Source organism: Podarcis liolepis, assembly GCF_965112155.1.
Source record: "Podarcis liolepis genome assembly, chromosome: 9".
Taxonomy (NCBI): Eukaryota; Metazoa; Chordata; class Lepidosauria; order Squamata; family Lacertidae; genus Podarcis; species Podarcis liolepis.
The window spans coordinates 59,977,652-60,005,429 of NC_139564.1; the positions used below are offsets into that span (position 1 = coordinate 59,977,652).

The following is a 27,778-nucleotide window of genomic DNA, read 5'->3' on the forward strand; positions in this document are numbered from 1 at the left end:
TCCACTCAACAGGTTCTTGTAGTTTTGTTTTGTTAAATAAAAATCCTAAAACTTTTTATACCTAAGCTCCCAACTTTCTGATACAGACAAATCTTTCACAGGAGACATTTTATTGAGGGCTCTTCCAAGCAGTTCTCTGCTTGACTCACGCTTTCTAGGCAGGGGTCCAAGCGGTATCCCCTCTTGTCCCTGCTCCTTTTCCCATGGAAAACCCACTATTCAGTTCTAAATCAGAGCAAACGTAAACCAAGAGAAAACCTGGAGCGCAACAAAAGGAAGGTGTGGATAGGTCCAAACCAACAAATGTAGAGTGTTCTGTAATCCACTTGCCCCTTCTGAAGCAACATCTCTCATGCTTCTCACACTTGACAGAAGCCAACCCAGCCTTTGTTTGCTAAAATACAAGAACTGCGATCTGGTACTTCTCTGGGCCGCTTCTCAAGAAAGCTTCAACCCCTAATGTGTCAGATTATGCTTTTGTAATTTAAGACATTACTCCACATCCCATCTGTCGTTAACATGGTGATTAATTCTTGTTCCAGCATCTTTCAGTCTAGTGCCAATATTTCCCCTTTCCCCCTTAGTCTAGTTACACTCTCTTATATTTCATATGAATTACTGTTGGACCTAACCTATCATAATAATCATAGAGTAGGGGAAGAGTAGATCCTACTATATTGTCCTGGGAAAGGCTATTTTAAGGCCTAAACGAGACACAACCCCAATCACAGGATTAGTGCTTGTGTTTGTTTTCTTCTTTGTTGTTGTTTAGTCGTGTCCGACTCTTCGTGACCCCATGGACCAGAGCACGCCAGGCACTCCTGTCTTCCACTGCCTCCCACAGTTTGGTCAAACTCATGCTGGTAGCTTCGAGAACACTGTCCAACCATCTTGTCCTCCCCCGTCCCCTTCTCCTTGTGCTCTCAATCTTTCCCAACATCAGGGTCTTTTCCAGGGAGTCTTCTCTTCTCATGAGGTGGCCAAAGTATTGGAGCCTCAGCTTCACGATCTGTCCTTCCAGTGAGCACTCAGGGCTGATTAAGAATGGATAGGTCCATGGGACTCTGAAGAGTCTCCTCCAGCACCATAATTCAAAAGCATCAATTCTTCGGCGATCAGCCTTCTTTATCGTCCAGCTCTCACTTCCATACACCACTACTGGGAAAACCATAGCTTTAACTATACGGACCTTTGTTGGCAAGGTGATGTCTCTGCTTTTATTAGAAGGCTCTTTTCCAAGAGGTGTAGGGATGGGGCTCTTTTAACTCTTTGTTCCTGTGGCTGCTAGTTGCTCTGGGCTAACATTACAAGTGCCAATGTCAACTTCCCTGGGGCAAATAGGAACCATGGAGGTGAGGATCTAAAACAGGACCGTGGCAGGGGCAAAGAGTTTAAAAATAACCCACCCTTCATGCAGTGGTCCTCATCCAGATTGCCCCATTCCACGGCTGTTATTTAGTCAATTAAAAACAAGCATGTAAGGGCCATCACATGACTGTCATGTCTAATTTCATCAACCGTAGGCTTACAGAGTTGATAAGGCTTTTCAGCACAGCAGATGTTGAACTATCCGTTACCAAGAACATAAGAAGATACTCAATTTCAAACAAAATTGCCTCTTTGTTGATTTACAGAATCCCCACACTTTCAAAATAAATATTTTGTTATGTAGGTGTGTAAACGTACCATAACTGAATCCTGCCGTGGTTGGGGAGGGCTTCACCTTTGGAGTCACTGGGTATCGTAACCTTGTAACAAGACCTGAAAGTTTGGGGGAAATCCATATGGAGACTATATTAGGAATTAGGAAGGGTAGTAATGTAGTCCTGCTATTATTAGTGCTTACCATGATATTGGGTTGCCATATTTTTGTTAATTAATAATCATTCACTTTGCTGTCAAATATGTTGATATAATAAAATAAGTGTTCTCAGAAGCTTAAAAGGGGGAGCAAAGCGGGGTACAGAATAATAGTCTGCTTTCTTGCGCAAATACCAAAGGTATAGTATCCAGGGAAAACACCCCAGCTATTATTTAAAAACTAAACGTGTACATCTAACTTGTTTCTTGAACAGCAGATCGCCCCAAGTGCTGAACTGCAAATTCTTTTTTGAAACTGAAGGGAGTTTTAGGGGCAAGGTGTGATAAAGCATGGAATACTACTGTAAAACAAATCCAAAAAACCCACTGGGGTTCATCTGGACTTCCTTTCGGATCACATTTCTAGGCACACATCCACACTGTAAGTCACAGCACTTTTTTCTTCTTCTTTTGCCCCAGCACTTTCCCACTCTCTGCTGCTGAATTGGAGCAAACAACAATCCGTGGAAAACCCGAATTGCCATTTGTTCCGATTTAGCATCAAAGAGTGGGTTTTCCTACAGAAAGCAGCAGGGGTGGGGAGTGCTCAGACACAGAGCTTGAAAGTGCAGACCTATGTAGTGGGCGACAGGCTCTCTAGCTAGGAAGATGTACTTGTCTCCCAAAGTTATGCAACTAGATTGTTAAGCAGCATTCAATCAAATGATAAGAAACTTGGACTCATTTACCTGCAGCGTTGTGTTTATGATACTCAATTAGCTCAGGAATGGAGTCAAATAAATGTTTTTCAGCTAGGTAGTACTGCTTTTGTGATGTCATCGTTTCTTTTATATGGTAGTGTCTTATTCCAGATAACCCTTCTCTAAAAATAACAATAAGAATAATTTGGTTTTTCATTTACTCTAGACATAATTATGTTACGTATTTTGCTAATAAAGTATTTTACTAAAACATTTACAAGTGTTTTTCAATCAGTAGAGTAACTGAGGCACAAACTTTGCCCTGAAACTGTTAACTGAAGTGAGCTTCTAAAGAACAATTACAGTCTTTGCCTCTTTTGTTCACAACGATTGTGAAAATGCAGCTACAGTAGAAGTAGGCAGGTAGCTTAAGCACAAGCACTCACACATGTGTGAGACCAACCCTACAAGCTAGTAAAGTTATTTAGTCTACCCCAGGCTTGTAATACCAGCATTTTAAAAATTCAAATTGAGACAAAAGGAAGAATAAAAAGCAACATTAAAGAAAACAAACAAATACAGTTCTGGTGAACTTTACAGCTATATATATATTCCCGATGATAGTTTATAATAATAATAATAATAATAATAATAATAATAATAATAATAATAACAATAATAATAATAATAATAATTTATTATTTATATGCCGCCCATCTGGCTGGGCCTCCCCAGCCACTCTGGGCGGCTTCCATAGACACCAAAAATACAGTAAAATATCACACGTTGAAAACTTCCCTGAACAGGGCTGCCTTAAGATGTCTTCTGAATGTCAGGTAGTTATTTATCGCTTTGACATCTGCTGGAAGTGCGTTCCACAGGGCAGGCGCCACTACTGAGAAGGCCCTCTGCCTGGTTCCCTGTAGCTTTGCTTCTCGCAATGAGGGAACCGCCAGAAGGCCCTTGGCGCTGGACCTCAGCGTCCGGGCAGAATGATGGGGGTGGAGACGCTCCTTCAGGTATACTGGACCGAGGCCGTCAGAAATTAATATAGCCCATCAGAAATTAATTTAGAGACTGTTCCCACCTTCTTAATTATTCTAAACTTCCATTACCAAAGAAGAGACCAGTTCCAACTAGCTAGAATAATAAAACCAATCCTAGGACATCATTTGATCTAATTTAGTTGACGCAATGACCTGTTTGGATAATTGAGTGGAGGCACACGTTTCAGCTTACTTCTACAGAAAAGGTTTGATGATAAAATATGTGTGATTTGTCTTAAATGAGGAAGCCAGATGTTTATATGCATACAAGCAAGAAATCGTCAAGGGGGGGGGTATAATCTGTGGATTGAGCAACTTACCCTCCAAATTTTGCATAAAGGGATACTGTATATAACCCTGGTTGACTAGAGTCCCTCACCATGAAACCACCTTCTTTATCCTAAAATCCAATAAAAAAAATGAAAACTTCATTCATCAAGCTTTTCCTATTTGAATTATTCAAGCATATGAAATAAAGTTGGTTTAAGTTTTTATGTTGTACTTGGAAACATTATAAAGCAAATGCTCACTTCATTTCTTAGGAGTTGTTCAGCTTTGCTTCTGTTTAGATTTCGACAGTACCATCTAAAGAGAAAGGAGGGAAAATAAAAAGCTGTAATATGTTAGGCTGCTCACTTTGGATGTGACATGGAACAGATCCAGTTCAGACATCCTGCTGATCCCTTAACCATGCTTAAGAATTTGGGAATAGGTTATGAGCTCCTTTGCCCATGCCATTATTCTCTCTTCTGTGTTTATTCCCTTTAAATGCATACAGAAATACACACACCACATTTCTGCTTACCGTGGTTTAGTGTTAAATATCTGCATTGTTAGAAAATGTTGATGCTAACCAGATTCTCTCTGTTAATAAAGGAGCATGATTAAGACAGACAAGGAAAATGTGTGGGAATGTTTGTGCTGAAGCGGTGTGAAGGGGGAGCTCAAACCACGAACTGCTTTTAATATCTTAATCATGGTAAATAAAATAGCGGTGTTATGTCTGTAACAAGTCACAAGGAGTTCTGAATTAGCTTTATTTCCTTGTGATGTGTACTCATATATGCATATATCAATTTTTCTTAATGTAAAATGTGAAGTGGCCCTTAGCTGCTCTACTGTGTTGATTTTCTGTGAATAAAGAGGGTAGGTATCAGTAGGTGTTTTACAGAACAACAGCTTTTATGAAGTTTTGGAACCAGTCAGGAGTGCTTTTTTAAATGTTAGCTTACTCTCAAACTAGTGAAAGAAGAATACTGTAGAAGTGGGTGTCAGAGCTCACTTGATTCAGCCAATTATTTTTATGCAGTTGCCAAAATACATACAGAAGAATTTGCTCCTGGGTGCTACATTTAAGTATTTACTTACTCATATTGATCTAGACTGTTGGACTTCTTTCCTGTTACATAGTTGCTTGGAATATATCCTTTGCTTCTAGAAGTGACCAAAAGAAACCCATGCTTAGAAAACACATATTATAACAATGTCAGAGTAATAAACTTGCATTTATTTATAAATTCCACAGTCATCTATCTAGCCCACACAGCGTACTCAAAGCAATCACAGGATAACAAAGAACGATATATATATATATATATATATATGCGCTTACTTTCAACATACGTATTAGTGCTACTAACATTTTTCTTAACCAGTGCTCATTCTCATTATAAATTAATGTGAACTCTTATTCCCAGCATCTTTTTAAAATATATTCTTTATAGCATGTTGAAGGTGCATCAATCAAATTCTGGATCCATCTATTTAATCTTCATGATAAACACAGAAGGCAGCATGTTGAATGGAGCACTTATTGCACATATTACACTTTTGCTGAAGGAACTGGTACATGCTCAAGGTCTGGTTGCTAACACACAAAGCCCTAAATAACTCAGGACCAAGTCATCTGAAAGACCACCTGTCCCTTTATAGATGCTTAAATCATCTGGGGAAATTCTACTTGTGGTACCACACCCTGCTGAATATGATAGGATAGTGACCTGAAAGCAGTATTTTCTGCTGTTGCCTCTATACTATGGAATGCCCTTCCCTCTGCCCGTTAAGTTGCTTCAGATATATTGGAAATACATCTCTTTCTCTCCAGGATTTCCCTGACCCATACGATCAGACTCTGTTTTATGTGTCTGAATCCCTGCTTTTCTACTACTGTTCACTGTTTTATGCGGTATTTTTATTTTAGTGGTATTATTTTTATGTTCTACATCACTTAGGAGATTTTAAAATACTAAGAAGTAGATAAATGGAAACCATGGACACACACGCCCCTCCCTCCAGAGACATTTTTGGTCGTATCTGGAGACGCTGTCCCCTGACATTTGTGCCATAAAGGTAAAGGTAAAGGGACCCCTGACCATTAGGTCCAGTCGTGATCGACTCTGGGGTTGCGGCGCTCATCTCGCTTAATTGGCCGAGGGAGCCGGCGTACAGCTTCCGGGTCATGTGGCCAGCATGACTAAGCCGCTTCTGGTGAACCAGAGCAGCGCACGGAAACACCGTTTACCTTTCCGCCAGAGTGGTACCTATTTATCTACTTGCACTTTGACGTGCTTTCAAACTTCTAGGTTAGCAGGAGCTGGGACCAAGCAACGGGAGCTCACCCCGTCGCGGGGATTCGAACTGCTGACCTTCTGATCGGCAAGTCCTAGGCTCTGTGGTTTAATCCACAGCGCCACCCGCGTCCCTATTTGTGCCATAGTTGTTTACTAAAAAATTATAGTTTGTTTGTTTGTTTTAAAAAGTTTCTGTGCTTCCAGAAGCTTCAGGCCAATGCCTTACGAAGATATACAATCTCTAACTATCATTCTAGAGAGCAGCCAAAGTGGTGAGAACAGCAGTTATAGATCATTATCACTTTATCAGCCATTGAAGGGAAACTACAGGAAGAAGAGCAGAAGATCTTCCCTCTCTCTCTCTCTCTCGCATGTGTATTGCAAGCAAGGAGTGGGGTGAAGGAAGCTCCCTTCTGCATCATGTGATAGAAGTCTTCTTTGTGCCAGCACATCAGCAAACATGAATCCATTCTTAGGTGGTGGCTGCCTTCAGGCAAGTTCCTGGAATGCATGCATGCAAATATGTACACAGGCATGCTGGCACACAACCTTTGGAGGGGTGCTGGCTCTTGAGCGAAAAAAGGTTGGACACCCATTCACCAACAATTAAGTAATGACCATCATAATGTAGTTACATCTATTGGAATCATTGTACCATCCATTTCTGGCAGTATTAAAAAGCTGAAATAATGGTCACATTCCTTTGTTGTCGTTTAGTCGTGCCCGACTCTTCGTGACCCCATGGACCAGAGCACGCCAGACACTCCTGTCTTCCACTGCCTCCCGCAGTTTGGTCAGACTCATGCTGGTAGCTTCGAGAACACTGTCCAACCATCTCGTCCTCCCTCGTCCCCTTCTCCTTGCACCCTCCATCTTTCCCAACATCAGGGTCTTTTCCAGGCAGTCTTCTCTTCTCATGAGGTGGCCAAAGTATTGGAGCCTCAGCTTGAGAATCTGTCCTTCCAGTGAGCACTCAGGGCTGATTTCCTTCAGAATGGATAGGTTTGATCTTCTTGCAGTCCATGGGACTCTCAAGAGTCTCCTCCAGCACCATAATTCAAAAGCATCAATTCTTCGGCGATCAGCCTTCTTTATGGTCCAGCTCTCACTTCCATACATCACTACTGAGAAAACCATAGCTTTAACTATACGGACCTTTGTCAGCAAGGTGATGTCTCTGCTTTTTAAGATTCCTTACCCATATTTATCTCTTGCTTTCCACCAGTGAATGTCATTTTTTTCAAGGATGGTATATTCTTGACCTCTTTCCAATCTTAAGTCATGAGGTTCCGTGGGCTGAAAGTCATACATGGCTACTACTATTTCTTCCTCCTCCTCCTCTTCTTCCTGGGGAACAGGGGGTGGGGGCCTTCTCTGAAAATGAAACAAGGTATTAGAAATATTTTCACTTAAAGATTCTAATCGTTATATTTAATTAAGGTTATTGTTCTAGGTGGGGGGGGAGACTAAATTCCTGGGTTTAATAAATGTCAAACTTTAATTGGAACTGGTATGCTAAAACAAGATGTCAGACCCTTCTGTCTTAAGACAGATCAGTGGGTCTTGTGTGAGACCAACTTCAAAGCCCTTGGAATTAGCATAAATAAAAACTAATTAAGTCAGGCAGACATCTTAAATGGAGACACCTCTTGATCCTAGAAAATTAACATGAGTTAAGTGTTAATTAAGTCACAACCAATTTACTTGGGAGGAAACCTCATGGGGGGAGCGAGCCATTAAGAAAACAGAAGGTTAGCACAACTGTGTTACAAAAGACCTGGGCTTAAGGTTAGCAAGTTTAGAACAGGTAGGATGTGGGGGGGAGGTGGGGGGGAGGCAAGCTGCAGGGTGTGGGTGTTTGGTTGCTAAGAATTGGCTTGGGAGTTTTTGACAGAAGAGACAGAAACCTGTTTGCACAGATCTAGCATAAACATATGCCTATGAATACTAACATTGGTATGGAAATACAGCATACTGATCTCAGTAGAATATTTAAGCATAGCATACGGTACAGCACATGACAGTCGGGGTATAATGATATGTTGCCTCAGCAGTTACATGTTTCCAAACATGTGTTTCCTGAGTCCATTAGGTATTACAACCTGAAATATATAGTTCCAATTACAGTGGTGCCTCGCAAGACAAAATTAATTCGTTCCGCGAGTTTTTTCGTCTAGCGAATTTTTCATCTTGCGAAGCACGGTGTCGGAAAAGTTTTGGAAAAGCTTCAAAAATCACCAAAAACCACAAAAAAGGCTACCACACCGCATTCTATGAGTTGCTCCTCGAAGTCAAGTTGCAACTGTATTAACGGTGTTAAGAAAAAGGAAACAAACTTGCAAAAAACGCAAGACGTTTTCGTCTTGCGAAGCAAGCCCATAGGGAAATTCGTCTTGCGAAGCAGCTCAAAAACCACAAAACCCTTTCGTCTAGCGAGTTTTTCGTCTTGCGAGGCACCACTGTATAATAGTACAGAACTGAATGTAAGTTAAAAGCATAAGACAACCCCTGCTGAATCAAACCAAAGACCCATCAAATATTACAGTGAACAGCCAGATGCCAACAGGAAGCTCAAGCAGTACCTGAGCACAACAACACTTTTTTACTTGTGATCCACAGCAAGTCAGAGATAAACCACCTCTGATACTGCTGGTAATACAGCCATCAGACTAGCAACCATTAACTCTCATCAGCTATAGCTGCTTAGTGCTCTGAATTCTCTCCTTACCTTACTTTTATCCGGCATTGATGGAGGCAAAGTCTTCATACCTAAAGCAAACCATAGAAATCACAGAGTCTGAATTTAGAGGTATCTGTTAAAGGCTTAAGTATGTAACATCAAGATTTTTGAAAGATCAGAATGGTTGCACTTCCCCTAATCATATCATGTTGCTGATTGATTAACCATTAGAAATGGTTATGGATTAACCAACACAGATGGAAGCGAGCCACAGGATTTCACGCATTCTTCGCCCCCCCCCCATGTGCAAATTTTCCACACTGGGTCTAACACATTAAGTTAATTTGGCATCAGCATTAACCATCATTGTGGTTGAAAGCAGAATCTGAAAATGTGTATGGTGACACTGTATGGTGTGGTGTGCTGACCATGCTGTCAGAAGAATCATAGAGTTGGAAGGGACCCCAAGGTCCCTGAGACCCCTGGGTACAGGATGGTATATAAATTCAATCAATCAATCAATCAATCAATCAATCAAAATAAAATAAAATAATAAAAAAACACAGGCAGAAGCATTTAAACAGGAATAGGAACCTTTATGGAGGTGGCAGCAATCACCCTGGTTATAGTATGAGTCTAAGTAGCGCCATAAATAGTACACAACAGGAATGACCTTAAAGTAGATTGGGATCTGCTGACATATCTCTGGGTGACTTGCACAAGACTGGCAAGACTGTCAATTATTAAACACAAGGGTTGCCAAAGCTGCATCCTTATGCATGGCCACAAAGTCTACGAACCTTCTTGCTCACAACTGCTTTCATCAGAGGTACCGTGTATGACACCATGGACCCGGCGCGAGTTGCATGCATGTGACATTATGCGCACACATTGCGCACGCATCACCGGGAGGAGGCTGAGTGCAGAGCCCAGTGAAGCGCAGTTTCAGTGGTGGCAGAGGGCTCCTCCTCTCTCGTGTTCAGGAGAAGCCAGCCACTGAAGCCGTTCTGCTCTTGGCTCTGCTGTGCTCAGCCTCCTCCGTCCCTCAACAGATATGGGGGAATAAGAAGAAGGAGGAGGAGGAGGAGGAGGAGGAGGAGGAGGAGGAGGAGGAGGAGGATTGGATTTGATATCCCGCTTTATCACTACCCTAAGGAGTCTCAAAGTGGCTAACAATCTCCTTTTCCCTTCCTCCCCCACAACAAACACTATGTGAGGTGAGTGGGGCTGAGACTTCAGAGAAGTGTGACTAGCCCGAGGTCACCCAGCAGCTGCACGTGGAGGAGCAGGGAATCGAACCTGGTTCACCAGATTACGAGTCCCCCGCTCTTAACCACTACACCACATGCTATGGGGTGAATACACCTCAGCACCATAGAGTTGGTGCTCTTGGCTTTCATTATATGATGTCAAGGATCATTACCATCTACCTGCCTCCAAAAGTACATCGAGGGACACGCTTCCCATTTCCTCTTTCATTTTTTGAAAGTTCATATTGGAACCAGAGCAGCTGAACATAAAGAGAAACAACTGATAGGAGAGGAAGGGGAGCAATCTGTGAGGCTGTGAGGAGGGAAACCGAACAGATGGGATAAATAAATAAATAAAAAATTGTCCAGTAGCACCTTAGAGACCAATTAAGTTTGTTCTGAGTATAAGCTTTTGTGTGCATGCACACTTCTTCAGATACACACAGGTGGGGTTAGATTCCAACACAACAGCAGCAACTAAAAAGCTTCCCCACTACCACATTAAATTGCTGAAGAAGAATGCTTGGCCTGGTGAGCTTGGTTCTGATACGGATCAAAAAGTCTTGGGCTGAAAATGTGCTCAGAGCTTTTGACTCTTAATTCTTAGTGTATGTCTACCTACCTGAGCCACTAGATTGCAACCTAGCTCCAGTTGGTGTACTTTAGGGTTCCGGGATATGAGGGCACAGATTGTGCAAGCCTGAAGTCTGGCTACCATGGTACAATGAATACAAGCACTTACCGTTTTCAAAGAGGTTATATTTTTCACATCCAGGCGCTAATTTTTCTGTTTGTCTGCAGCACTGGTAGATTCCATCTGTCCAGAATTTAGGGTGGTACTTAACCATTATATTATTGTTGTTTTTTATTTCTACAAAAAAGTAAAATGCCAACATTTCAGGCCAAAATGCCAATGTTCTGTTAGTAGTTCTGTTCTTCTAGCTTCAGCACTGTTAATATTTTAGCCTAAGGGAACCATCCTTATTGACACATCTCCACTCTTCAGAGATTAAGTACACCTGAACATGAAAAACGCCACCAAAATATAAAATATCTATGCAAACAGGCATTATTCAGACATTATTAAAAGTCAAATGATCTATCATATCATTAACGACCAAATCAGCTATGGTAAAATGAAGTTTTGGGCTTTGCTCCGAGTACTTCCTTATTTTGGGATACATTTCTATTTATTTTTTTTGGCTTTGCTGCTCTCATATTCCAAAACATAGTAGATAAAGTGGGGATTCTGCACAGTCAAAGACCTTAAATTATGCCTCAACCTCTACTTGAAATTTATACTATACCAATTTAACTATCACAGTTTCTCCCAATGGATTCTGGGAATTACAATTTAGTGAGGTGCTGAGAGTCTCCTCCATCAGAGATTCCTACTTCCTTACAGGCCCACATACAGGCCCTTACAGGCCTATTCTTAGGATGGAATTAGATGTTACTCAGCACCATGGCACTGGGAGTCCTATTTTGGCCTCGTAACATAAACATGGGGCACGGACTGCTAGGGGAACTACAAGAGAAAAAAATCAATGGGTAGAGGTGCTTAATCCCTTGTCCACTGATTCTCTCCTGCAAGTACCTTTCAGCTTTAAAAAGAATTCGCTGGGACAGTCTTCAAGATCATAAGAAGACCATAAGACAACTGCAGGGAAAATGTTTGCCCTTGAAGAAGGCATTTGCTGGTAGACGCAGGAAGGGTTAAGGAGCTTGTTATCACCTGCATGTACCATGCTCCAACATTAGCATTAACCAGAAGGGAAGTGTTTAAGGAAGATGCATTTGATGGTATCTAGATCTATTCTTAGGGTTCCCAAGAAGAGGGAAATAAATGTTGAAGATGTTGAAATATTATTTCTTATGAAGACATGACATGTACAAGTAGTTATGATCCCCCTTCTCACTGTTCTACCCCACATAGTTTTCAACTGACTTTTCCTCCCTCCCACCCAGAAATATATCACTAGATGCAAATTGCTATTTTCTGTTTTTAAATAATGGTGGCTGGGGATGCATCAGTATGTACAGAATGCACATGTGAGAAAGTTCTTTGTTAGCCTTTCGATCAGGGTTCTTTCCTTCTCTCCACTCATATGCAAATGTTATAAACAGCTGCAGTTACCTTCTTTCAAGTTCCTTACCCACTGATCTCTACTGTATGCAGTGGGAGCAAAAATATAAAGTGTGCTGTTTTCATACACAACCTGGAAAGGACGAAGAAGAGAAAAGTTATGATAAGAGTGGCAATATTGGCTGTGCTTTATTGACTACTATACAGCTCATATCTCCTCAATAAGTGCAAAATTGGTGCTTGGGATCCATAACAGACTGGGCCAGTAAACTAACGCTCAATTCTGTCAAGATGAAGGGACTGTTTCTGATTGTCTCGTTCATCTGCCCAGTTAGGTGGTTTCATCCAAGTTGGTGGCCATCACTACATCTTCTGGGAGACAATTCCATAGTTAAACAAAGTGTTGTATGAAGTACTTCCTTTTGTCTGTCCTGAATCTTCCAATACAAAACTTCAATGAGTGACCCAAACTTCTCTCAACCTTCTCCTTGCTCACTTTCCCCCTTGAACTCACAAACAGGAAATGTTGTGTTTTTCCTTATAGGGGAGTAGTCCCATCTCCTTGATCATTTGGTTTTCCTTTTCTGAACCTTTTCCAGCTCTGCATATCTTTACTGAGGCAAGGTGTACACAGTATTCAAATTTGTGGTTGCACCATAGATATGTATGATGCTATTGTGACACTGATATACCGTATTTTTATGGAGTTGACTGCGTTTTCAACCCTAGAAACTTACCTGAAATGGGTATTTATTTTGACAGGGAATAACTAAAGCATCATTCTTCACGATTTCCACACACTTGATTTTGGAAATGTCAACTGATCCTTTTCGGTACTTTTTCTGCAACATGTCAAACAAATGTGTAATGAGGTCACATTTTTTAAATGCATGAGATTACAGTACAAATTTCAGAGATATTGCAAAATTCAATTTTATGGGCTATGCCAGAAGAGGGCAGAGCACAATTCTTGTTCAAGTGAAACTTAACAACACATTGCTCAATGGCTTTGACATTCCTGAAGGTGGAGCACAAATGCATAATAATTACTGATAGCTGTTAACGACTGCAGAAGACAGAAGACACCGTAAAAACCCCTCATAGGGTTAAATTTCTTACTCAGATTATTGAAGTCATTTCTTTGTGCAATTTTCATTACTAGGAGTGTTCTTGCAAGTGACTCCCATAAATTAATTTATAATGATTCATTCTTCAGAGACTGACACAAGTATGTCAAGAAGATTTATGCATACCAATGTCTGATTCACAACTAGTCGTGTGTCTTAAACTTTCATAAGTCAATATTTTAAGCAACGATATTACAGTATTTGCTGTCTAATCATATTAACTAAGTTAAAGTTAAGATTGTTGCTATCGTGCAAGTGGGATTCAATCACATGCCAGGAAATTAAGGTTGCATAATTCAAGTGGGAATGGCAAATTTGCCCAACAAATATTTCCCCCCCAAAAAAGTATTTTTTTGCAGTAAGGAAAGTGAGGGGAAATATAGCCTAAAGTGTGGAATAACAATGGTTTGGTTCAGTGTCACAGAACTTCCTCACAAATTATTTAGTTTGCTTGGTTTGACTGTTTTTGTTTCTTTTTGAAAAATTCAATTAAGAAACTATTAATAAAAAACTAGAACGAATCTTCAGTAAATAGCGGACATAGTATAACTATGAAACAAATTTTGTACAAGTACAGGATGACTGTTCTTTTTGCAGGTCTTCTGGAAGTGATCTAGTTATGAAGATGGAAAGCATCCCTCAAAACATGCGTAAATTTATATGCTCATAAAGGACCAAAACCAGAGGAAAGGGAAAATAAAAGCTGTTGGTGCACATGTTAACACCCAATTCACAACAAAGAATGGAGCAGTACACAAAATCTTTCCACACAATAGTTGGTGGCAATAAATATGTACCTTTTTTTCCATTTACTATATACACTTTACATGGCTTTAAAGCGTTGCTCCCGGATATTTCATTTCACCCTTTTAAAAATCCAATGCACATCTAGCAAGAATTTTAAAGAGATAAACGGCTATAAATAAAATCCTCCTGCAAGCAATGCTCTGAAATCTTACGAACCATTTAAAGTCTGTTGTACAACTCCTGCTGTATGTGGGAATAGCTGTTTATCTGCCGGCTGGTGGGGAGTGAGGGTTGCAGCCTGGAGCAGCTTGGCTGGGGGGAAATTCTGGCTTCAGCGTGGTCAGAGAAGGGCAGAACCTCTTCCTCTGCCAGCTGTGCTGGCTGCTGGGGTTCCTCTGTGGTTGCGGCCAATTGCAGGCAAGCTTTGGGGCACGATTTAGACAATGGACCAGAGGGAAAACTTCTTCCCTCTGGTCGACTCCCTGGCTATAACAGCCAGCCACACCCAGCCCTCAGCCTCAGTCAATGACGCATTGCATTACTTTGCAGTACGATTCCTGTGTGGGAATGTACACCCAGCAAACATTCGTTTGAAGCGACAAAATGTTCTCCCTGCAGAAAGGCTGTTCTCTTCCCACTCTGCTACACTTCAGCATTGTCGTTGAAAAGTCTCTCTGAAAATATTGGTAAACTGCATTTGTCGCATGCTCAATCAAGAAAATCCAACAAAAACCGTTTAGGAGCAACGCAAGGCCGAGAAGCAAAAAGTGTGAACTCAGTGTTCTCGCTTCACTGCTGAGAATCAGGAAGTATGTCAGGATGCATGAATCGAGATAAAGCTAAAAATACGCATGAGAAACACAGCCTACAGTTCTTAAAAATAAATGAATAAAACACCTCAAGTTGCGCACATATCAGCACCAGCAAACTTTATGGAAAATGTCAAGGCACAACTCTGCATGTTAGCATTGTTTTACTACAGGTTCCCCCCCCCCCCGACAAGTAGTTTGGGGTCCAGTCAATCTCACTCCAATGAAAATAACGTGCTTTCTTCCCTTACATGAGCACATATATGGCTATGCGGACCCATCTTTCAACACAAGGGACCTGTGACCCTTTTGAGATATCGCTGGGCTCCAACAGCCATTAGCCGCAACCAGCATGGCCAGCTGTCAGAGAAGATGGGAACTGTAGCCCAGCAAATTCTGGTGCGCTATAGATTTCCCAATCTCTGCTTTAAAACACACATGTGGCGGTGGAGTGGGGAAGAGAAAGCTTGCTATTGTTAATGGATGCTTTTATATGGGACAACAGTATCCTGGGTAAACTTTATGTTGATTTGTCTGCTGAGAAGCCTGTACAGTCTGCAGATGACTATGGGGAGTGATCCAAGGCACACTCAAGAAGCACATCCCAGGAGAAGCCCAACGCACACCTGGACAGCTACATATTGAAGAGTGGTGGGCGAAAAAATATTTCCGGCAAGCTGATCTCACGAAGAATCAGCTATTTTATCCTGCTGATGAACTCCAAAGGAGTCCCAGGATATTTTACTGGGATAATTATATTAACGAACAGAACCAGAGTAAAATATGTACAGCATATGTGCTGCCACTCATGTCAAGCCACACACAATGTTCTCAAGAAAGCAAAGAAGATTAATTCCTCACCATGTAGTATTTCCAATATGGCATCCGATATACAATAAGTTACATGCTATTATTTGAGATGGAGGAGGAATCCACCCTATTCAATTTCCAAAGCAGATTCACCTGATTCAATTCAGGTGAATTATGACCCACACAAGATCAATTGACCACTTCAGAATCAGCAAACAGACTGGCAGCAACTTTTCCTAGTTTTATTACAGATGCTGGGTGACCATCCATTGTTAAACTGACAGCTTGTTAATAATCACAGTGGGTTGGTTGGTGCTTCCTTTGTGGGGGTTACCAAATGAAGGTTTTAATGACTGGCAATGCACCTTCAACGTGTGTATGCAGGGGTTGAAGGTGGAGAAAATCATTTTATTTTAATTTGAATAGATATAGAAGGCTCAGTTCAGACAAGGCTCCCTGCTATCTGAAAGAGTTGCGAGTCTCTGTTTACACGATCTACACTCACTAATAATAATAATAATAATAATACCGAGAAGGCCCTCTGCCTGGTTCCCTGTAACTTGGCTTCTCGCAGTGAGGGAACCGCCAGAAGGCCCTCGGTGCTGGACCTCAGTGTCCAGGTAGAACGATGGGGGTGGAGACGCTCCTTCAGATATACTGGACCGAGGCCATTTAGGGCTTTAAAGGTCAGCACCAACACTTTGAATCCTTATTAGGATTTTCAGCACCAATCCTTATTAGCACACAAGAGGAAGGGATTGAAAGAATATGTTTCTGATTTTGAACTAACTACAGATTTCGTGCCACTGGATCTTGGAAAACTGTGGCTTATTTAAATAGCAATTTATTTCAGTGCTGGTTGGAACAACGAAGGCTAAAGCTTAGTTTCACTAGGAACTGTGGTGAGTTTAAAACCAGAAACTTCTAGTTTCTTTCTCTGGTGCATTAAAACGGAGGATTGGGAAGGAAAAGAGCATGAACTCAGGCTTCACCACAGTGGCCAGAAGACAAGTGTGAAGGCAAGCCAAAGGAAAACCAATTCAGAATGCCTATTTTAAAATGGCTTTTAGCTCAGGTTTCAGAGCACTCACTGGGGAGGAAAGTCCTATTAATTAGTTCCTTCTTGCCACCCTGTGGCAGAAATTAACTCAGGTGTCTCGGTGGTGAACCAGGACATACACCCTCTAGCACTAGAAATTATTCTTAGGCACTGATGGGCTAAGCAACAACTGCCTCTTGTATCCAGACCATTTCTTATAAAAATGGTTCTGATCTTCTATCAGGTGCCCCATTTGGTATGGATATTGTGGATATGTTGTTGTTATAAGAATTTTGGTTGCTGTGGTTTAGAGAACCCAACCCACTACCCGTGTTTCCTACTTATACTCACTTCTGCATGCGCTGTTCCTGGCGATCCCGGGATCTCTTGACTGGTTGTTTAAGGCCGGCCTGTTTGAGCTTTGCTTCCTCTGGTTAACCCTGGTGGATCTCCAGTTATTTCCAGACCCTGGGATCGCTGGAGGACTGGTGGCTCCTCCTGGCAAACTGCCTGGCGCGCGATGGATCACCAGTCCTTCCTCGCTCCCAGAATCCGGGCAACCAAATGTCCCTTCATGCGTCGCCATCTGTTGTAAACAAAATCTGCCCTTCTTCCCTTATGGGGTATCCAAAAGCCCATATAGAGTCCTTACGTGGGTTCCCTCTTGGTAGGAGAAAATAACAGAGGCCAACCAGAGAATATTGAGAAGCAAAGCAGCTAGTAAGCCTGATCTTTATTGATCTGTTGCAACAGGGTGCTCCCCTCACACGCAGGAAATGAGGAGGACCCAGAACAAAGGTGTGCCTGCCCTTATATAGACATTTTAAATTCCCTGCCTTGGAGCTCAAGACCACCCCTCCATACATCACACATACATCACAGAAGGGGTGTAACCCAAGACCACCCCCACAAACATCATACCTACATCACAGAAAAGGCGGTCTACAACAGAAATTTGAGTGTTGTTGTTTTTCCTGTCTAGCAGGTTTTCTGATAATGCCTTATCTGATTGCCTCTCCTGGTAGTCCGCCCATTCCTCTGAAATGGTGATCACCCACTTCCTGAGATAATGGGAAAGTTCCCCCACCCCCTCCCTCCTTGCAGAGAAAACATTTGGTCAGTTTGGGAGTTAAAATGGTTTCAGGGAGTCAAAATGGTTTCAGGAAGGTCTGCCTGTGCTGCTCCAGACATTGGCATATTTATGAACATTTATTATATATATATGACCTTAAACTTCTGCTGCTTCCTGGTTAAGTGACTCTAACAGTTAGTGCTAGGGTGAGGCAAGCTAGCTTTGTTGTTTTCCATTCTGTACAGTACAGTGGTACCTCGTTTCTTGAACTTAATCCATTCCAGGAGTCTGTTCGACTCCCAAAACCGTTCAAAAACCAAGGCGCGGCTTCCGATTGGCTGCAAGAGCTTCCTGCACTCAAGCAGAAGCCGTGTCAGATGTTCGGCTTCCAAAAAACATTTGCAAACCACAACACTTCCAGGTTTGTGGCATTTGGGAGCCAATTTGTTTGACAACTAAGCCGTTCGAGAACCAAGGTACAGCTGTACTTAAATTCTCAACTGTATTTTTACACTATTAGCCTTTTTCTTAATTGTTTTCTTATGGGTACTATGTTCCTATGCCTATAATCTCCTTAGGAAATTGCTTCGTTTATCTTGGTGTGGCTTCTTAAATAAATCTAGCTCTAAATTGGTACTTGACTGGTACAGTGCTACCAAGTAATTTGTGGGCTTGGAGCTCAGAAGGCTTGTCTGTTTGGCTGTTGTTTTCATGAATCCCATGGATTTCCAGAAACACAATATTCCCCTGGCTCAGGTTGGGAAGCAAGCGAGTGGGGGCAGCGCAACAGCTCTACCTTGCAAGGTTGTTTTGGCCCGGTTATTTGGCACCCTCCTATAGTCCAGGGGATTGGCACCCAGGATTTAGGTACAACATTCCTGGGACTTAGTGAATGAAGAAGGGGGAACCCAGGTCTCACTTTGGGGTGGGTGTACTATATATCTACTGTTATTATAAAGACACAATTAAGTACAAGTGATCTGTCACCTGAATGAAAACTAAAGCCCTGGACCAGGCATAGGCAAACTCGGCCCTCCAGATGTTTTGGGGCTACAACTCCCATCATCCCTGACCACTGGTCCTGTTAGCTAGGGATGATGGGAGTTGTAGTCCCAAAACACCTGGAGGGCCGAGTTTGCCTATGCCTGCCCTCGACCTCACTGTCTGGTAACAGGAATGTCTAACGATATTATTAGCCTCTCAGCTTTACTGAAGCATTCCTGAACTTGGAGGAAAGTGGACAGATACAATGCACAGTACGGTTATTTCAAGGCTTTGCACTGTTTTGAAAACACAAGAAGATGACAGTGAGAACAGAGCAGCCACTTTTGCCAGCACTAGAGATACAAACCCATTATATATCTGCCTTACTTAATTATGTTGCTGTGTTTACAGTGGATTTGTGTCACCAGTACTATGAAAACATCAGCTTGGCTAAGCCACTGAATCCTACCTTTGACCCAATTTCATCATTCTTTGATGCAACATGAATCATATATATATTTATATATAACATTTTCCCAACTTTCACCCCTCCATAACTCAAAAACTATAAGGCATAGGAATTTTTTTATTCACATCAGTGGCTTTGAGATGTGAGATAATCCAGCACAGCAAATTTAATCAAAATCTGAGATCTAGTAGTTAATCGTTAAAAAATAATAATGTGGTGATCTGTCATGGAACAACCCCACTGAAGAAGATAATGGTGGTTACCCAGACCTCGCTGCTGGTTGTGAAGGAGCCCCCATAACAGCTCAAGATTCAGGGCCCCCATAATACGGGTCCCACCACTGACTGCTAGGCCAAAATTTACAAAAGCAGCTTTCTATTCATCTCCGGGTAGCCTGTGGTTTTGGTTACTGAGAAACATGGGAGGTCCCTGAAAAAGATCCACCATGATTTTGTTGCTAATTTAAAACAGAAATTGGGGATCAGTGGCCCTCCAAACGTTGCTGCTCTCATTGTGGGAATTAAAGATTCTAGCAACATCTTTATTCTTTTCCTAGCTATGCACTGGATTTCTAGTTTTGCATCAGCATTTGTTTTCAATGAATGAAGAATCTGAGAAAACATAGGGTGCCTGAGCATTGTGCAAAGTGCTTTTCCTCGTTACTGGGTAACTAGAACCAACCCACACACCCAGTGCAATGGAGACCTTTCAAAGCCTTCTCCCCATCTGCTTTTGTTGTTGTTGTTGTTGTTTACCAAGGTAATTATCATAGAATCTTCACTGTTCCTTTCCTAGACCAAGCAGTTCCCTTTCTAGACCAAAGGAGGACCATGAGAAAGATAAATGCACAGATTACTATTTGCAAAACAAAAGCAGGTTTGTGGCAGTAAAATATCGGACAGCTGGCTCAACCTGCACTGAACATGCTGACATTTTTTAAGTGACTACGTATACACACTCTGCATTCAGACATTAAGATAAGCCAGATTTTCTGGCTGATTGTGGCTTAACAGGAATGAGCAACAGGCTGCCACAGGCTGCCCTATTCCAGCTTCAGTTCTCCCCTGGTGGAAACAGGCTAAACAAACCAGGAAGTCTTGGCTTACCATGACATCTAAAGCAGAGATTGTGGTTCATTGCTCCCTAAAAAGCCAAAATCAGAAAGCCAGCAACAAACCACGGCTGGCTTTGTGTTGGCCAGTGACCATGGCTTGTTAGGAAGTCACGAACCACAATCACTGGTTCAGATCAAGGTTTGTTTGTCCCACTTTCACCAGTGGAGTGTGAAAAGGGAGTGTTTGGGGAGCATGTCCTAGCATGCTGCTTGTTCGTGGTACACCATGATAGGCCAGAAAGTCTGGCTTACTGTTGCCTGCAAACGCAGAACTGCGTGAGGGCCTGTTTCAAACCAGAGGCTCTACATCTGCTGTGCTGGTTGCCAGGGAGTTATTTCTACTGGAGAAGGGGGAAAGTGCTTGATTTCATGCTGGAACTGCTTTTAAAGAAAACTACAATGACTGCCACCTTGGATAGAAAAGAAGGATCCAAATATTTTGATTAAAACGCATACGGCTTTGAGATTACAGCACTGGGACAGCATCTGTCAAACACCAGCATTTCATTGAGCTACACTAAATCCTCTGAAAAGAAGGACCTATGAAATGCTTTAGCCAACAGAATCCTATACATGTCTCATCCTTACATACAGGAAAGCAGGCATAGGAGTGAACCCTCAATACCTCAAATCAGCATTACCTTTTCAAAATCTGCAAAATCACTTTCAAGCCTCTGGTTTAAATGGCTCTCACATTATAATAACACACAGAGTCCATCTGCACCAGCACAGCTCTGCTTAGTTGACATAACAATTCTTTTTCTTCACAATTTAAAAATGGATTTGTTGTCTTAATTCTCCAGAAAACATGTTTCCTTGCTCCTCAGCCTCCCAATACAGAACTACTGACATCTGAAAGATACCATACACATTTAACTTAAGATGCTCTCCCCACCCCATGAAAAATTAAATCCCTTGTGAATTTTTAGCTTTAGTTTCTTGGTCTTGGGTTGCATCCATCCAACCAGGCACTGCTCAGCACAAGCTCTTACATCAATGCCCTTGTGAAGTTTCAGTACTAAGTAATCATTTTCCATTTTGAAACACATTTTGCATACAATAATGTAACTGCACAAATGAAGAATATACTGTGTAGGTATTCCAGTTGTCCCTGCTTTTTCTGTTGTACTTTATAGTCACAGTAGTTCCCCAGTTTCTTCCTTAGTTTGTACTTGAGAATACTGCCAGTGCCAACCAATCAGGGATTACCAGTGCCAATGTCCACATACCATACACAACTGGAGAGAGGTCTAGAGTTCACAGTGTCAGGGATGCCCACAGTATACTCCTTGCACTCACATGGTGACATCAAAACACTCCCAGTTCATCAGCCCCACTAGTATAGCCATCAATAGGTTCTGGGGTACTTCGGTATTCACACTGAGGCTGTCTTGACTGGGCTGTCTTGTGGCTTCATGGCCTCCATGACAGCCATGGGGCTGTCTCAAGTGGTCATTGGGCCAACGGGGAAAAAGCATCCCCTCAATTTATTCCATGCCTCATGTGAAGGGCAGCAGTCCTGGATATTAGGCGGAAGGGTTCAAATTACCTCACTGTCATGGTCAGTCCACTATCTGGTGAAGTTCAGGCTTGCGATTCCAGTCCCCCTGCCCTTGCTAGGATGGTGAACCCATTATCTGCCCCAGAAATTTATGGGATCCAATGGACTCCTGAATGCTGTGGAATAATAAGAAGCTTTCAAAGAGCACAGCTAAGCACAGGTGATCTCACTTCTTGACTGCTCTCATGTGCTTTCTATGGGGCTGGCCTTGGGATTGGTTTGGAAGCTGCAACCTAGCCATGCACTGTGTTGGCCAACCAGTCTACCGGGCCATTTTCAAGGATTTTTTGCTGGCCTACGAAGTCATAAACCTGGGACCAGGGTACATAAACCATCACCTTTGTGCTATACAGATCTACTAGGGTGTTAAGATCCTCACAAGAGGCCTTGCGAGTGGGGCCACATTTTACAACATGTTGCTTGGAGATGACACAGAAACAGTTCTTCTCTTGGAACGCACGCTCTTTGGAATGTTCTGCTGCCTGCTATACAGGCGGAGTCCACGGTTAAAAACACATTTTTTGCAGCTAGCTTACTGGCCCATTTTAAACATTGTATCTCCCTGATGTTGTTTATTGCTTGCTATTGATTTTATGTATATTATTTAATTTTATATGTTTTTAACATTTGAGTGTTAGAATTTTATTCTGTAAACTGCTTCAGGTTCCTTGAGTGGGAAGTGGTGTGTAAATGATTTTAATGAATAAAAGCAACCCCGCTACTGCCAGGCCCCAGGCATCCCTACTGGAAGTGTTAGGAATCACCTAACGCCCATCACAACCACTGTTTTTGGAGCATAGCACAAGAGGGGGAGAAAGGAGAAAGGTACCCAGCAGCTCCATGGGCAGGATTCGCATGCCTGTAGAGCGCATAAAAAACCTCCTGGGACAAGGGTTCAAGCTGGGAGGGGAAGAAGGGGGAACGGCCCATTTGCCACTATCCTTTCCATAGCAACGCAGACCACGCAACCCACAATTTAAACGTTAATTAGGGTTTGTAAGGCTCTGTGGGTTTTGAGCCAGGACATGCTTTTCTCCAGTGCCTTACCACGTCTGCTGAAGGAGTTGCGGGCTGTACTGTACTACCCAGTGATGCGTTTAAAGTCCTACAATCTGCGAGTGCTATTGAAGTTGGCTATAAAAAGCCTCCCCTTAACCTTCTGTGTGGAACGCGGGTGGCGCTGTGGGTTAAACCACAGAGCCTAGGACTTGCTGATCAGAAGGTCGGCGGTTCGAATCCCCGCGACGGGGTGAGCTCCTGTTGCTCGGTCCCTGCTCCTGCCAACCTAGCAGTTCGAAAGCATGTCAAAGTGCAAGTAGATAAATAGGTACCGCTCCAGCAGGAAGGTAAACGGCGTTTCCGTGCACTGCTCTGGTTCACCAGAAGCGACTTAGTCATGCTGGCCACATGACCTGGAAGCTGTACGCCAGCTCCCTCGGCCAATAAAGCGAGATGAGCGACGCAACCCTAGAGTCAGCCACGACTGGACCTAATGGTCAGGGGTCCCTTTACCTTTACCTAACCTTCTGTGCCCTGATGGAAGGCAGAAGTGAATAAGCCCAGACCTGGGAGCCCATGCCACCAGTTCCTAAAAGGACCACCAGTCCTCCTGAGGGAACTATCCTATAATTTGTAACATTTGCTTCTTTGTTTTTATTATTTAAACTACCTTGGCTGCTTACTGCTCTTCCTTCATGCTCTGCCACTTGGGCCTTAGACTACACTGCTTTCCTTTACCCTCGTCTAGCTTCCTTCTACCTGACCTTAGGATTCCAACCGTGTTACCCATTTGGGATGTTGACTCTCAATGAACCCTGGCAGGATTTACAGTAAATGCGTCACTGACTGACCTGTACCACTTCACTTTGGCGCAGTCCTGTAATGCGGTCATGCGAGATAAGTTCTACGTCACATACAAAGTGATTTCACAACGCATAAATGTTCCAGCCCCTTTTTTAAAAAAATGATTTTAAGAAAATGATATTCAACTCCATCTAGTTCTTTCCCCCCATGAAACAATGCAGTGAATCAACATGCCACTTCCCTATTCTACACCCTGCCCGCTACAATTTCGATGCTCAGTCCTTTGTTCAGGGCAGCTGATTTTGCAACAAGCAAAGCATTTTCCAGCTTTGTCAGTGCAGTCTAACTCATCTCACACAGACAGAGGCATACCTCAGCTTCCTTGTACCTTGGCAAGGAGCTGATCGGCACCTCCAAAACCAGGAGAGACTATGGACCAGAAACTTTAAACATTTGCTTTTTGTCGCCTTTTGTGCCAGTGACTTCCTCCGTGGTCTTTGGGGTCAGATCTGGTCTGCTCCTCCTCCCCTTCTCCTCCATCAGCCCATCTGCCTGCCTTCCTGCTTTCCTCCCTCCACTTGCTGCTTTTCCCTCTGCCTCCTCCCTTCCTTTTTCCTCCTCCTGCAACTCTCCATCTTTCTTCCCTCAATGGATTGCTACTCTGATGTGCAGCCTCCCTGGGTGCTCCACTCACACTTCAACCAAATGGAGAGGGGGCCCTGGAGGGCTGCTGTGACAGCCCACACCAATGACTGGATTCCTCCACAAAGGTGCCCAGAGGAGCCTGTGCACCTTGCCTGGCCACCCAGAGCCATGGAGTAGCAGCTCAGGGAGTGGGCGGAAGTGTGGGCAGTAGGAGTTCTAGCCACTCCAAGCCAGAGTGTAGAGGTGCGATTTTTTTGTGCCCGCACTGGGCCTGCATCCTTGACAAGCGGCAACCTGGCTAACCCCTAGGTATGCCCCTGCACACAGAAGGTAAACTACTAAGATAAAGTTTATGATCCTTTCATCCGGTACCAACTGCATGAACTCAGTATGACAAGTAGCAAAGTTCAGCATCATAAATATTAAATCAGCAGAGCAAACATACAATTACCACCTCCAATACACAAATTGGCAAAAAACGAGCAATTTAAACCCAGTTTCCTACCTCTGCACGACCTTCATAATATGCTAACATGGATTTTGTAAGCACAAAAAGCCTCTCTTTGTAATTTAAAGGAGATGTCCTTTTCTTTTGTTGTGATCTTTTAATCAGAATCTCTTCCAGGATAGTGTTCATATTCATTTCAGCCACTTGATCAATCTTTCCCCAGCCATTGAAGATGCAATCCTGTTAAAAAGAATTTGAAAGCAAAGAATTATGTTGGTGTCATATTTTTCTGTAACACAGTTTGCCTTCTATTTACTGCTATGCATCTATCAGTTCACTATGCAAAATGCAGTGAAATTGCTCTTCTGACACAGTAACCCAGAAATCTAGAAAAGTTAAACATTAGGCAGAAAGGTCAACTTTTACCTTAGCAGAGGTCTGCAATGGCATGTTACCTCTAACTGGAGACCTATACTCAGAGGGTATGAAGAACAGCACATTTCAGCTGCTTTAGTGTTGAAGATGAGGTTAATATTGCAGAGAATAAAACATGAGAGCACAGACTTAATGTGCTCTACAGTCATACCTCGGGTTACAGAGGTTTCAGGTTGCACATTTTCGGGTTACGGACGCACCGAAACCTGGAAGTACCGGAACGGGTTACTTCCAGGTTTCGACAATCATGCTTTGCGCATGCGCAGAAGCGCTGAATCGCAACCCGTGCATGCGCAGATGCGGCACTGCGGGTTGCGAAAGTGCCTCCCACACAGATCACATTCGCAACCAGAGCGTCCACGGTATATTAAATGTGTTTTCAGGCAGAATGGAATACAGTGGTGCCTCGCAAGACGAAAAGAATTCGTTCCGCGAGTCTTTTCGTCTTGCGATGTTTTTCGTCTTGCGAAGCACGGTCCGTCGCAACTGCACCTCTTCAAGCGGCTTTAAAAAAAAAGCGCAAGATGTTTTCATCTTGCGAAGCAAGCCCATAGGGAAATTCGTCTAGCGAAGCAACGCAAAACCGCAAAATCTAGCGAGTTTTTCGTCTTGCGAGGCATTCGTCTTGCGTGGCACCACTGTATTGTTTCCCTGCCCCCTACCTCTGCCCCCAAATGAATAGCTGCTAGCTTCCTGCTGGAGGTCACGGTAGGAAAGGGATTGCACAAAACTGTATTATTTGTTGGGATTCATTTTTGTGTGTGAGAGAGAAAGGAGAATTTGAAAGTCATATTTTTCATCTCTAATCTGGATACAGTCCACTCTATTACCTCAGCATTCCAGCATCTCATTCTGCAGCATATGTACAGCCAGCCAGCATTAGCTTCCTTTAAAAGAGAAACTGACAGAAGATAGATGGTGGTGTATGTCTGAGTGTCTCGCCCTTGTATGCAGCCCACACACAAGTCTGCTTGGTGATTTCAGGTTTTTTTAATGCTTTCAGAAACTACTTTCTTTAAAAGAAGACATGCTGTTACACAGTACCAATCTTCCCTAGTTCGTATGGTTTAAATAAATTCTATATATTTATATAGTTTTAATTCTATCAACTTCTGGGTGTGGGATATGTCCTACAGGCTAGAAGTGCCTATACTATATTCCATTACATCTATGATACATTTATAATATTTTGCTAAACAATATGGTCTGCAATATTTGCCTCCTCAGGTAGAAATGCCTAGAGCTGTAGAACATAGGGGGAAATAGTTAAACAAGGCAAGGAACTGATCATCATCTTCCTTAAAATCATCTTAAATGAAAATAACAGCTTAAATGAAGGTGCCGTCCCCCCACATGCACACAGTTAAAACAAAAATCTCAGGTTCATCTACATGTAATAAAAGGTGTGGGATTCAACTAAGTTTTAATCAGAGTATACGCATTGGGGGTAAATGGGCCTAACTTAAGTCATGTTTGTTAATTTCAATGGATCTACTCTGAGGAAAATTTAGTTGAACACCACCCAAACGAAACAAGAAATTCTTTTCCAAATATAGCATTTGCCTATGGAACTTATTTCCACATGACCGTAAGATGGCTGATTATTCATAACCTTAAAAGGTTATGATTATACTTGGATAAATTTATCAGCAATGGTTTGCCATGACGATCAAACCCACAATATATCCAGAAGCAGTACTCTTCTAACCACCATACTTTGCACTTTGACGATAGGAAATGGACATCAATCTCATGACCTATGTATGAAACCACCTGAGCATCCTGTCTGGCAACTGTTAAAAGTGCAAAATACTGAGGTAATGGGTAAGTAATTCATCTTGGCATACAAACTCTTATATCAAATCAGTGCCACAACTTCCATTGCAACTTTTGATGTCAAAAGAGGTGAACATTTACAACATTTTTACTTCTTAGATTACCCAGTGCAGCCAAACTTACCTGCATAGACAGAGTCCAGTCTTAATATTTCTAATTTTAGTGTAGCTCCCTGCTGAAAAGCTCTCCTCACACAGCAGCAGTATGTTTTAATAACATCCTATAGAAACTGAGAGGCGAATGGCTCATCTCATTTGCAATAGCTGTGGGAGTTTCAGAGTGTGACCCGCCCCGAATTTCCTTAATTCCCAGCTCCACCAGCCCTTGCTTGGCCAGTCTGACTAGATGAGATACTAAGGACTTACAACCACAACTAGAGACGTCAGAGAGTTTCAGATGTTCAGCTTCTCTGGCTGTTGGAATATTTATGCCTCTTAACTTTCATTTTGTTTGTAAAAGCAACATAGTATGAACACGTATCTGGTGCAAGTTCCATAGGTGAAAATGTAATAGTGAAGCATCAGTTATACAGATAAATACATTTGGGTGTGCCAGTGTGTGTATCAAACTACAACAGATAGAAAACTGAAAGGTGGTATGCATGCAGCCCAAGATACAATGGTACCTCGGGTTACATACGCTTCAGGTTACATACGCTTCAGGTTACAAACTCTGCTAACCCAGAAATAGTACTTCAGGTTAAGAACTTTGCTTCAGGATGAGAACAGAAATCGGGCTCCGGCGGC

General features: G+C 42.5%; 1 protein-coding gene across 8 annotated transcripts in view; it reads right to left on the reverse strand.

Annotated features, from left to right (window-relative positions):
- TEC (tec protein tyrosine kinase) overlaps window positions 1-27,778 on the reverse strand; it is a 76,538-nt gene that overhangs the window by 8,157 nt on the left and 40,603 nt on the right. For 6 of the 8 annotated variants that reach the window (XM_083459945.1, XM_083459943.1, XM_083459944.1 and 3 more), the window contains 11 exons: window positions 24,819-25,001; window positions 12,871-12,975; window positions 12,185-12,266; window positions 10,790-10,918; window positions 8,846-8,886; window positions 7,316-7,491; window positions 4,916-4,981; window positions 4,078-4,132; window positions 3,868-3,947; window positions 2,550-2,683; window positions 1,687-1,761 (listed from right to left, as the gene is read on the reverse strand). In XM_083459945.1, coding sequence (XP_083316071.1) covers window positions 1,687-1,761; window positions 2,550-2,683; window positions 3,868-3,947; window positions 4,078-4,132; window positions 4,916-4,981; window positions 7,316-7,491; window positions 8,846-8,886; window positions 10,790-10,918; window positions 12,185-12,266; window positions 12,871-12,975; window positions 24,819-24,956 — 1,081 coding nt within the window. In that variant the 5' untranslated portion in view covers window positions 24,957-25,001. Of the gene's footprint in view, window positions 1-1,686; window positions 1,762-2,549; window positions 2,684-3,867; window positions 3,948-4,077; window positions 4,133-4,915; window positions 4,982-7,315; window positions 7,492-8,845; window positions 8,887-10,789; window positions 10,919-12,184; window positions 12,267-12,870; window positions 12,976-14,591; window positions 14,990-24,818; window positions 25,002-27,155; window positions 27,263-27,778 lie in introns of those variants that run through there. The other 2 variants (XM_083459941.1, XM_083459947.1) reach the window with 2 other exon arrangements.